General features: G+C 56.1%; 1 protein-coding gene across 2 annotated transcripts in view; it reads right to left on the reverse strand.

Annotated features, from left to right (window-relative positions):
• Window positions 1-531: 531 nt before the first annotated feature.
• The window catches only part of CTBP2 (C-terminal binding protein 2), a gene marked incomplete at its 5' end in the record, with an annotated part of 51,286 nt that continues 39,349 nt past the window's right edge, over window positions 532-12,468 (reverse strand). For both annotated transcript variants that reach the window (XM_079715322.1, XM_079715321.1), the window contains 6 exons: window positions 532-1,900; window positions 3,784-3,901; window positions 4,325-4,452; window positions 4,957-5,096; window positions 5,554-5,768; window positions 9,097-9,303. In XM_079715322.1, coding sequence (XP_079571448.1) covers window positions 1,720-1,900; window positions 3,784-3,901; window positions 4,325-4,452; window positions 4,957-5,096; window positions 5,554-5,768; window positions 9,097-9,303 — 989 coding nt within the window. In that variant the 3' untranslated portion in view covers window positions 532-1,719. The remainder of the gene's footprint in view (window positions 1,901-3,783; window positions 3,902-4,324; window positions 4,453-4,956; window positions 5,097-5,553; window positions 5,769-9,096; window positions 9,304-12,468) is intronic.

Here is a 12,468-nt window from a genome sequence, read left to right on the forward strand (position 1 = left end):
AGTAAGGGGTTTAATGCTATTTGAGAAGGAAGACCCATAAAATCAACGGAAAGTTCCTAACCTATGGAAATGGCTGATGTTAATTATTTTGCAACATTTCTTTGTAAATATCATTAAAAAAAAATTTTTTTTTGAGATTCACCTCCCTTCCTGCATTAATGCTTGAGCCAGATAATTTTGCTTTTGGGTAAATTAAAATCAAAATTCTAAAACTTGACCAATTTTGTTTCTTGAATTGACTTAGTTCTAACCCACTATTTTGTCTTAAGGATGGCATGATTTGATAAGGATGGACTTATGTGAAGTTTTGATTTTTTCAATTAAACTATCACATGAAGTAATTATCAGCATTCTTGCGTCTGGTTATGGAATAGGTGGATGATAGAAAAGTACTGTAAACCGTGGAGCCTCGGAATAACAAGGGTTGGGAAACTGGCTAATTGAAAATGCAGTTGCCTTTAAACATCTCAAGGAGAGAACTTTTACACTGGTGAGTTGTACTTGAATTTCAGAGCTTAACAGAAATTTTTATTACTTTTTATTGAAAACTGCACTGAACGCTAAATGTCCACCTTTACAATAAACAAATACAGTAACGGTAACTCACACTAAAACAAAACATATTTCTGATAGCCATTATTTTTCTGTTTGGGACAGTTTTAAAGGTTTCTTTTGTCACAAAAACAGGAATGTACCTATACAAAGGCTCAAAATAGGCCATCTTTTTAAACAAAAAGGCGATGATTCACAAAAGACTATGAATATAACATGTAACTAGTTGATACAAATCTAATAGGATTTGTTAAAATCAGTCACATCTAATAACACACCTGAAGTGTTCTTGTATAAAATATCACGTGAAGAAAAGAAGACTTTATCAATGTCTAAAAAAGTGGGTTTGTTCATAGACAATCTGACAAGTTACCATAAAAAGTGTTTCCTGAGACATAAGGAAATGCAACATTATTCTTCTTGAACCCTTTCAGTTCAAGACTTTCCACTCAATAAAATAGCTGAGGATCTGAAACTGAGAAAATATATTTGAGTACAAACAGCTTGTGAAACTTAATACTTTTTTTTTTTTTTGCATCATCAGAGGGTTTTTACTGAACTCACAACCAACTTGCCCGCTCAGTATGCAGTTCAGATGGGAGAGACTTCTCTGTACAGGAGCCTGTACTGTCTTCAATCCTATGCTCGCGGTTGTCTAACACAGGCAAACAGTTTTCTCCCCATTTTGTAGTAATTTAATCTTCCTATTAGCAAAAGAGGTAACCAGCCCCCGTGGACCGAAGGGACTAGAGTCATAGGATGGGGATTTCCTCTTAATATTTTTTATTTTGATGTTTGGAACTCCTGATGCAACATTCTAGAGCAAGGTGTTCAGGACCTGCTGTGTCCAAGGGACTGATAAAGGAAAAAGATCTATTTATTCTTTGTGATTTGATGCACAGATGAAAAACTTAACACACAATAACAGAAGTTGGTCGTTAATAAATCACGTCCTAGTCTCTTTCAGCGCCTCCGCAAGCAGACGACATCTTCAGTTTTCCCACGTCTCGGCTTCGAGCTCTTGTAGTTTTAACACTGCAACGTCAATGATGCGTATGTCCAGGATCAGTTAAAAAGACTGTCAACTTCCTTTTCTCTTAGTTCATCTATTTTCCACTGTCTCTTGGTCCCAGGTGTATCTGAACGGTTGCCTTCCGTCACTCTCTGCTATTGCTCGTTGGGGTGCTCGCGATTGTCCCCGTGTTTTGTGGGCTGGTTGGGAGAGGGAGCTTGGGAAGGGTGTGCCACCGTGGGGAGGTTGTGGGTTACCGGGATGCCTCCGGGGATGATCCCTTCCATGGCTGCAGGAAGTCCTCCCGGAGCCACGCCCACGATGCCTGGCGGGTATCTAGGGAGGGCGGGCACAAGAGAAAGGGCCGGTTAAGTTCAGGCCCCAGAAGCTGCCAAGCTCTGCCTTGTTTTATGGAATGGGTTGTCATACTTCCTACCTCCAAAGCAAGGAGAAATCTACATAGAAAATTTAAACATGGACATCTAATTCATAAACAACAAAGCCTATTTAGTCCAATCAAAGCACTAATTTTGTAGCTTTTAGGCAACAGCAGTAGACTGTACTAATTGTGTGTGGGGAAACCGTGTCGCATTTGGAAAACGTTTTGGACAGAATAAACTCCCAGTTTTCCGGCTGCGTTAGAAAGTATTCATCCGTTATATCAAAGGCTTTGATGATTTCCTAACACACGGCATGAGGTACGCTTGCGAAGTGTGACTTCCTAGGCTGGTTAGTTACCGGCTCCCGTAAACTTAGATGTGGGAGGGGACAAGGCAGCAGCAGGGGAGACGGTGAGCTGGTGACGGGCAGGACGCCTGCCCTCCGAGGGTACCTGGAGGGCACCTGAACGTGGCCTCACCTTATCCTGCAGGCACGGGAATGGCTGTGCACAGATGGGACTCTGTATCTGAACACTGAGGACAAAACATACTTATGAAGCAGGGGCTTTGGAATCAGTCCTTCCTCGCCAAGTTATAAGACCCTTCAAACCTGTGGTAAGGGGGACGGTGTCTCGGCCTGTTACAGTGACGCTGGTCAGGGACTGGCCCGGAGGACTGTGATGAACCGGATCCCTGGGAGCTGCAACCCTCCAGCACAAGCAGTTTTCCAAGGGGCCAAGGAGCCTTGCTCTGTCTAGAGGAATAATTAGGACGTGGCCCTTAAAGGGGAGGCCACCAACACGGACAAACAGGGGAGTCCAATCTGGTGCTGTGCTGGGCTCGAGTGATGCTTGGAAATGCGTATGAGGGTAAAACACAAGTGGGACTTTAACAGAACGTGCTGCATGTAAATAAAGCCATGTGACTTGGGAAGAAACCGCTTAGCTGCTTTGCCCAGAGTAGGAGCTTTCATGTATGGGTCCTTTTACACAGACTATATTTAATCGCCCCCTAGAGCAGCGGTTCAAAACCAGGGATCTCGGGCAGTGTCTGGGGGGCGGTTTTAGTTGGCACCATTGGGAGTGGGAGGTGCTATCGGCATCTAGCGGGTGGGGGCCAGGGCTGCACTATACATCCTACAAGGCACGGGACATCTGGCCCAGTACTGCCAAGGTGAGGCAATCCTGGGTCAGAGTAAGCAAAACAAAAGTTCCCTTCTGGAACTCTACGCTGCAGCTTCTCTCCTTTATGGGGGAGGAGCTATTTCCCTGCAACCGGCCAGAGAACCATGGAAAACGACCACAGACAAAACCCCTGGTCCCTTCCAAGGGTCCTGGCTCGTGTCCCCAGTGCAGGTTCTCTTGCCTCAGTCACACCCAAACTCTGTCACTGTCACGTGCCCCTGGGGTCAAACTTCCTGCTTCACAGAGGAACAAGCCCCCCCCCGCCCCCGTCAAATGGACTGGACTTTGGCCAGAATGCTCTCCTTGGACAGAAGGTTCAAGTTAGAAAACAAAATCAGGCCCTCTTCCTTGATGACCTTTTCTGAACCTTTTCGCCTAGAAACCCTCTGGTTTTCAAGCGGCTTCGGAATGAAGTGATTCAGACCCGCTGGGGAATGCACAACCCACCGTGTACCCCGCACCCCCTTTAAGATAGGAATTCCACGTCTCGGCTCGGTCCCCAAACTATGTTTGTTCCACGGAAATGAGGAATGGAAGAACCGAGAGGAGGGGACAGTGTGTCATTCCCACTAGCGCTCAGGTTGGCTTAACGTCCCCAAGTCCCCCGTCTCCGCCCTCCCCCAGGGAGCAAGGCTCAGCCCATTCCTCGCCTCACCTGTATGTGGCACCGTTGAGCTCTGGATGAATTGCTTGCTGATCTATTACTGACCAGGGAGCTGTTGTGACAAAGAATTCCTTGTTCACACAGTTTCTTAAGCTCTCTGGGATGCGACCTGGAATAGGAATGATTAAAACTAATCACACGTACTCTTCAAGGTCACAATGACTTAAATGTTATACTCCTCTGTTATGCGGGAACAAGCTACAACGCAAGTCTCTTACTCTTTGATAGGAAGGGCCAGCCCTTGTACTTCCACAACATATGACTTGTTCCAGGGCCTGAACCACACTGGGCTTCGGCCAAACAGAAGGGAGCTGCCCACGGCTCCCCCTGGGGCTCCCCGTCCAGGTTTGCGAGACTCGCACTGGCTAATACAAAAGGGAATTGGCTTCCCCTGAAAGAAACGGGGCCCAGCTCATTCCGAATTTCTTCAGCTTGACACCTAGAGACCACCTCTGCCCGCAGCAAAGCCCCACGCCCCCTTCCGCGTGTCCGTCACCGGGATCGGAGGCGGCCAGCGCGGCGGAGGGCTCACCTGTGATGGCCCGGCGGATCTCGGTGGCGGCCGCCTCCCTCATCTCCAGTGAGGCTTGCTCACTGTACCAGGCCGTGTGGGGCGTACAAATGAGATTCGGTGCGTCTTTCAGGGGACCCTGAGCAAAGCTAGATGAGTATACAAAAAACACAGTAGGTGAGAAAAACAACGCACGCACGTCACTCCCTGCCCTGCTCGTCCAAAGGGAGCCCTTGGCCGTGTGGAATGCTGGCTACACAGACAAAACAGAGGGGGATTCTGCAGTCTGTTTCCTAAGGGTTGGGACTTTAAGAACATACTCATAAAACTGTACTTAGCGTCAGGCGTCATCAGGGACTCGGAAAGAAGGAACAATTCTAGGGAGGGCCGACTAGCCTGCCTCCAGCCAGAGTGACCCAGGGGACAGAAAAAGCCTGCTCTTGGCCACCACCATTTTTCTTTCTGCCTCTGCCCTTTCTGATCATCTTTGCGGGAACTTCTGGCCCTTTTATACTTGGTGAGAATACAGCACAGACCTCAGAAGAGCAGAGGCTGTACACCTGGTCTCCAGGTGCCCACCCAGGACCCGTCTGGGAAGCTGCCCCGAGTTCACAGTGGGGTTCCTGCAAGTTCCTGCGCGAGCCCTGAGCTACCAAACCTGCCTGAAAGGCTCCGATTCGTGCACGTCGAGGGCCGCCCCTCGTATCCTGCCTTCCTTGAGGGCTTGGGCTAAGGCTTTCTCATCCACCAGTCCGCCGCGGGCCGCGTTCACTAGGAATGCTCCTTGCCTCATCTGCGAGGGGGAGGGAAAAGCTGGTCAACGGGTGCCGCCGCTGCCGCCTTGGGGGGAGCCTGCACCCAGGTTTGAAGAAGAGCCGCGGCAGTGGATGGTAGTGGGTCTGGGTGTTCGATGCGCGCCCGGCGGCTGCGGGGGAAGGGAGTGCGGAGCCTCGGTGACAGCGGGGGGCCAGGGGGCCGCTCCCGCCGACCCCGAGAGAGGGCTGCAAGCTGGGGCGGCGGGAGCCGTGACCTGTCGACTGGCTGTCTTGGAGGCCAGGCCTGGTCAGAGCAGGGCCCTGCCCCTCCCCGCTCACCACGGCCCGTCTCACGGAGGGGGCCCCGCCCAGCTCCTTGCTGATGTCTCGGGGGACTTTCTTCCCCGCTCACTGGTGTGTCCATGGACTGTTTCCCATTCCCCCTTTGGTTCTGACAGAAGTTTCCAGGGTCTGAGACCATTTATTTCAATTTACCTGCTTTATAGTAAAGTCATTGATGAGGTGGTGGTTATGTTCGTTGAGATTACAGTGCAAGGAGACGCAGTCGCTCTGATACAGTAAGTCCTGCAGGGTGTAGACCCTCTGCACGCCCAGGGACCGCTCTATCCCATCCTGCAAGTAGGGGTCATAAAATATGACGCTGAATCCAAAGGCCTTGGCTCGAACAGCAACCGCCTGCCCCGTGCGACCTGTGCAGAGAGAGAGCGTCCAGGTGAGCGAGGCCCCCGCGCCTCCGGCCGACGCTCGTCCCGAGGCCGGGACCTTGCGTGGCGCCCAGCCGCAGCTCTGCTGCCTCCAGCACTTCCGGCAGTTGGACCCAATCTGTGGTGGTGCTGGGAGAACCGAACGCCCAGGGCCTGGTGCCACCTGAGGCCAGCACTTCTCCCCAGGTCACGGGGGCCGGAGCCGGGCCAACGCTCCTGGGTGAGCAGGGCGGCGCTTATCACCTGTACTTGCTACCAGAGTAGTTGTTTTTTTTTTTTCAAGTTCCTATTATGCACATTTTCAAACACAGACGTAACTAGAGAGAACAACCTAGTGAACTCCACGTGCCGGCTCCCAGCCATCACCGATGTATCTCCTTCCTATTTCTCTTTCCCCTACTTGTTTGCTTACGTAGGGGGATTCTTAACCTGAGCTTCATCCCTTTATGGCTGTGTCGAACAGGGACTGTTCTCTTGTGTAACTGCCACCAGGTTTGCTCACGACCAGTGATCGAAACGGACCACTGCAGTCTGGCCTGAGCACCGATGGATGTGGGGAAGTGCTCTGGCTGAGAGGTGGGGCTCTGAGCACGCGTGGAGCGCGGGTCAGGCCTCCAGCAAGTTAGACAGCGACGTCGCCTAACAGGACGCGAAGGCTTCCCCGACTCCTGAGTGGCCGTCATTTGCGCAAACCCGCTGACCCCCACGGACGGCGCCGCTTGCTTCCCAGAGCAGTTTTCAGCTTGAACACAAAATGGTGTGAATGATACCTGGAGGGGCTGATTGGGGGAGAGCGCGGAGTAAACCTGGCTCGAAAACCATCGCTCAAATGTGCAGGAGGAAGACGGGAAGCCGGGACGCCCGCGGGAGGGAGGGCGGTGGGGTGGCGGACCGCCACCGCCTCCTGCTGAAACTGCAATCCAAGTGGGCGGCACTTCCACCACCGCCCTGGTCTGGAGGCAAAGCTCTGATAAGGCCGTTCTGATCAGGAGGGACAGCGGCAGGGTCGCCCGCGGTCACACCCCTCGTGCCATCCCTCTTCAGTGTCACCACTTGGACACGGGGAGCCAGGAAGTGGAGCCACACTGCAGAGGAGCCAGCACGATGGCAGGGGCGGGAAGGGACCCAAAGACCCCCCTCTGATGTACCCGAGGTTCGGAACCAAGCGCCCCACCACGCGGCGGCGGGGGCTCACGGCCAGCACCAGCATACCCGCCACCCCCCGCTTTGCCGGCCCTTAGCTGCCCTCCTCCCCCCCGCGTCCTAACACACTTTCACGGGAGATGGGGTCCCGGCGGCACTGCCCGGGGCGGAGGGCCACGGCCGGTCACCACCGCCTTCCCCGTGGCTCTGCTTTTCATCCATTCACGAACCCTCATCTTTCCACTGGCTCGACTTCAGCCATGGGGTTTTCCTGACGAAATTTTGCAAGACCTGATGATGAATTCTCTTACTGACTTGATCAAAACCCAGCCTCAGAGAGGAGAACCCAATTGCCTTGGCCTTAAAAAGATAAAATAAGAATACTGTCACTGTTGGCAGGCTTTCCCTTCAGATTTTTCATGCTTGTTCCCAACCCGGAGGCTGGCCTTGAGCAGTACCCACCGCCAGCCCGGGCTGGGGTCAAGCTCGCGACAGCGCCCCGTCCAGGCCCCCGCACGGCAGCATGAGCTGGCTTTGGGGGAACTTGCTGCACACCCCAGGCTCTGCTGCTGCTTCTCAGCCGACTCTTAGGCAAGCGGAGGCTTTCAGCCCCAGTCAGGGTGGCAGCAGGGGCGTGAGGCCGCCTATGACCGTGCCGCCTCCTGCCTCAGCTCTGCGTACAGTTCTGGGAGGCTCCAGAGAGACCAGGAAAGGTAGCAAGGAAAAACCCAGTGTGCAGGGGGGCACCGGGGCTGTGGCAGTGCCTTGCTTACAGTCTTGAGTAAACAGGGCTGGAATCACGGGACCGGCCTTCAAAAGATGGATGGCAAAGGGTTCAGCCGAAGAAACGTCCCCCGTAAGAACTTGCTGTGATGGCTGCGGTCAGACGCCCTGGAAACAAGTGTTCTACCACGTGGCCGGGCCACTCGCAAGGTGAGGCTCTGCACCCTGGCCAGGGCCCACCTGAGGCCTGTGCATCGGCTTAAGAACGCACGTTGTTCCAAGAACCGTCTCCAAGACCCACTTCCCAGAGCGGTGGGAAGCCCCGCGGGCACCAGCAGAGGGCGCTGCGGCTCACAGAGCACCAGCATGTCTGAGTCATATTGTATCTTCCGCTCCAGAAAAGTGAAGACAGACTCTTTTGCGAAAGGATTAGCTTCCTGAGTGTGATCACCCCTGAAACCTGGGCTCTTAGCACTCAGACCCGGGTGCTGGAAAGATGTGCGCTCCTGGAAGAAGCCCAGCTCCTTCTACTTGTTCCAGCCGGTACCCGGGCCTCCTGGTACCCGGGCCTCCTGGATGAGCTTGCGGGACGAGGAGGCGCTGTGGCCGTCCCAGAGGTCCTGCCCTCAGTTATTCGGAAACAGAGCTCCAAGCTGACAGCTGACTGGCAGCTCGGGGGGCCTTCTGGAAGCCAAGCCCTGCAGTCACAATGCACCCCGTGTGCTTCCAGGCGGCAACCGTGTCACACTCATTCCCGATTTACAGATCGGAAACTGACGCAGAGAGGTCGAGCCCTGTCCTCAGGGTCGCAGAGCCGGTGGGCGGTGGGACTGAGATTCAGCAACGAGCAAGCCCACCCGGCCAGCTCCCGACTGCCGAGTCGGGGCTGGACTCAGGGCCCAGTGCTGCCAACAGCCGTGGCAGCCAGGCTGCTTTCCACCGCGGCGCACCTCCTCCTGAGGAACCGGCCCCAGGCACTCCCAGGGCCGCCCGCCGTGTCACCGCGGACAGAGGCCTCACCATGCCCCCTCCCTTGGGGGAGCTTTCCAAGCTGCTGACCTGACCGCGCCACCTTCCGACGCAAAAATCCTTCAGTGACTCCACTGCTACCCCCACCTGGCACCTGCAGGTGGGCCTTGCCCACTGCCTGGGTCTACACTCAGCCTCCAGCCCCTCACCCTCTACCCGGGGCAGTTACGCGCCTTCCTGGGGGCGCCCTCCCGCCGACGTCAGACCCATTCTTCCAGAAGCAGCCCAGATCTTACCTCCGGGCGACTTCCCTGGTCAGTCTTGACCTCTGACCTCCCACCCCAGGCAGCTCGGCCAAGGGCAAGGGACCTCCTCCGGCCCGAGCGAGCTCCTCCCACAGGCACGGCTGCAGCGCACCCCGACTTCCAGGGCCAGGCCTGCCTCCCCCGGGCGGTCCCTGCGGAGCAGGTGCACGTACCGAAGCCAATGAGGCCCAGCGTCTCCCCGCGGATGCGGGCTGCCCCCGAGGCAACCTCCCGGATCTGCTCGACGCTCTGCACCCGCGTGCCTTCCCGCAGCGCCTGGTACAGCCACGTGTTCCGCCGGTACAGGTTCAGGATGTGGCAGATGGTGGAGTCGGCCGTCTCTTCCACTGCCGCGGATGGGATGTTGCATACGGCGATCCCTGGAAACGACAAGAGCCAGGCACTGGGATGAGAACCCCAAGCTCTGTGGGGAAGCACCAGGGCTCCCAGTCCACCCAGATGAGGGGCTGGGGTGGCAAAGGTGGCCCATTCAGCCCACTGACTACGTGTATGGCCCCGGGCAGGTGAGGTCTCTGAGGCCTGCTTGTCATCTAGAGCACACAGACCGTCTTGCTCTGAGGCCCAGGGACCTCCAGCCCCGTAGCCATCCCAGGAGGACTTCTGTCCGGGGCTTGGCTCACCCCGCCAGCCCCCTGCTGACCCCATGTCCGGCCCACCCAGTGCTTCCAGGCCCCACGTCCCTGGGAAGCGAGCAGTGGTCCAGCTCCATCCACCATCCCCGTCCAGCGCCAGGAAGCTAGCGTGTAGGGCCCCCTCCTGACGGTCTCTGGGGTCCAGGAGACCAGAGGCTCTTTGCAATGCAACCTCCTGGATCCTCCTCCCAGGCCGGGGCTGGGGTAATGGAGACCGGCCTTTTGTTTTATGGTATTTTAAGAGTCTAATGCAATGAACACGTTATTACTTGTTTTTTTGTTTTTTGTTTTTTAAAGGCCAGACAGAAGAATTAGAAAGTTAACACCTTCCAGGCCCGTGGGCTGCGGCAGGATGGAGCCTATGTCTGAATCCAGCCCCACATTCGCTCAGTGGACTCTAGTCACCCTCCCGCTCTGACAGAAAGACAACAGAGCAGACAGGTGCCCGCCCTGCTTTCTGAAAGAGCTTTCAGGGCTGAGGGCAGCTGGTGAAGATGGTCCCTCAGGCTGTGTGAGGAACAGAGATGAAAGGTTAGCGTCTCCCAGCACCAGGAAGCCAGCAGCTGAGGACCGCAGGGAGAACAACCCCAAGTCTCAGGCAGGAAGGACCCCGGCACTGACCTTCCTCAGTGGGAGGGCGTTTGGGGGAAGAATGTTTGCCGGATGTGGGAGGGGCGGCCACACAGACGGCCGGCGGGCCTAGATCCAGCCCCGCTCCCCTGGCGAGGCCTGGGGTCTGCCAGTCAAGCCGCTTTCCAAGGAGGGACACAGGTGGCCAGGGAGCATGCTGGCCCAGCTCAAAACGTCCCTTTTGGGACCCCAGGAGTCACAGCCAGGGATGCAGGGCCAGGCCACCTGTAAGGCGCCTGCATTCCTCTATCTTCTCGGGTCAGGAGCGTGAGCAGAGAGCACCTGCAGCTCCACCGGACAGAAAACGGGACCAAATGCGTGGAGCAACCCTTACCAGCAGCTGGGTCGCCACCCCAGGAGGGCTGCCCTGAGGTCCAGGGTCTCAGTGACCCCTTCAGGAGGACAGACAGCCCCCAGGGTGAAAGCATCCATGTGCTGCCCCACCTGCCAGGGGATGAGGTTTTGAGATCCAGGCTGACAAACCTTCCACGAGCTGCAAGTCAATCGTCTTGCAGCACCCACTTCATTTGAAATGACCAAGCACAGGATCTGGGGCTACACTAGAAGTCAGGATTACTGCAGTCTGGAGAGGCGGAGGCAGATGCCAGTGGTATAAGAAAATCTTTTGGCAGCTGGGACAATTTCCATTCCTCGTGGGGCTTGATCTGTTCTGCCTGAAGCCCAGGGGGAAGGTCCAGCAGAAGAACAGCCGAGTGTGGACCTTCTGCTGCAGACGCAGTCAACTGCCCAGGCCCAGGGGCCCCCCTGCGCCTTGGGAGGTGGGACGAGATGTGATGAGGCTGGAGGAGAGAATCTGTGTGTCCACGAGAGATAAAGCACCGCACCAGCCCGCCCAGGGGACAAGGGACTGCAGTGGGGCCATCTCTCCGCCTTCGCACTACAACTTTGAAATTTAGCTCCTTGGCTCTTGTGCCTGTATGGAGAGCCCAAGACCAAGGTCTGGGGAAGCGGATACATGGGCTTGGGGTGCCCCAAGGCCTGGGAAAGAGGATACATGGGCTTGGGGTGCCCCAAGGCCTGGGAGGAGGTGCTGCTGGCATCCCCTGAGACCTCCTGCCCTGATGGCTGAAACTCTACAGCCTTGACCACCCTCTCGAGGGGAAACTCCTTCTAATCTGTTCTTCATACCTTCAGGGTGATTCTCCAAATGCCATCAGGACCAGCTGCTGGCACCCACGGAGCAAGACTGCAGCCCTCGTGGACCCAAAGTCCGAGCCCAAGAGCTGAGCTGCTTTTCCCCTCAGCTGATGCTTTTGCTCTTTGCTCTAACGCCTTCTGAACTGGATCAGGCTGGACGCCAGATTAACGAGCTTGGCCAGAAAGGCTCCCAGAGTGACAGTGCTCGGTGCTCAGTCTGGGCCCTATAGCTCCCTCCAGCAACCTTCCAACCTCCCACTGCTTCCTCCTGGACCTTGGGGTGACACTACAGATGGGGGGAGGACCCCTCTTACTTGCCCAGGTGCTGTCCTCGCCTGCGGCGGGCGGCCCACAGCCCCTCCCTGCTCTGAACAGGAAGCACCTCACCCATCGTGTCAGGGCCGGAGGCGAGGTGCCCTGGGCCCCGAAGCCTTCAGGAATGGCCTCCAGGGAACGCTGGAGGGGAGCTGCCCTCCCGGGGACACAGGCCGTGGGCCCGGACGTCACCAGGAGGGGCAGAGACCTGAGCCGCCTGCTCTTGTGTCCTCACTACAGGCCAGCTGACCGAGTGAGCTGCCAAGTGCATTTGGAGACAAAGGACGGCTGGACAGGGGCCCATTTTCCTTCTGCAGAGTCCACGTTTGAAAACTGCCTTCAAAACGGCCCAGCAGATGTCCCCGAAGCAGCTCCCTTATCAAATTGGACCAGGATCAACGAAAAGGCCACCGCGGACATGCCGTATACATCTTTCAACATCGCAGGCCCCCGGCAGGCCTCTGCTGGGGGGACTCTGGGGACACGGCCGCCCTACCCGGGCCCCGAGTCTGCCCACGAGGCAGCTTCTACAGCTGCGGAGATGGGACGTTCCCTCGCGGGCACCTCCGACCCCACCTCCCCCCGTCCCCCGCCCCCCAGAGAAAAGTGGCCGGGACCTGGCAAGGAAGCCCAATGTCGCACACATTGCGGGTGGCGGTGTCACGAGGGGCAGATGCTGCAGAGACGGGAGGTAGGTGAAGGGAAAGGACCGCGAGCCACCCGGGGTGTCGAGCCACATTCTCTGTCACCGCTCGAACTCGAGATTTCAGCTCCATCAAGAGCACAAAG

Source organism: Hyperoodon ampullatus (assembly GCF_949752795.1).
Source record: "Hyperoodon ampullatus genome assembly, chromosome: 1".
NCBI classification, from domain to species: domain Eukaryota; kingdom Metazoa; phylum Chordata; class Mammalia; order Artiodactyla; family Ziphiidae; genus Hyperoodon; species Hyperoodon ampullatus.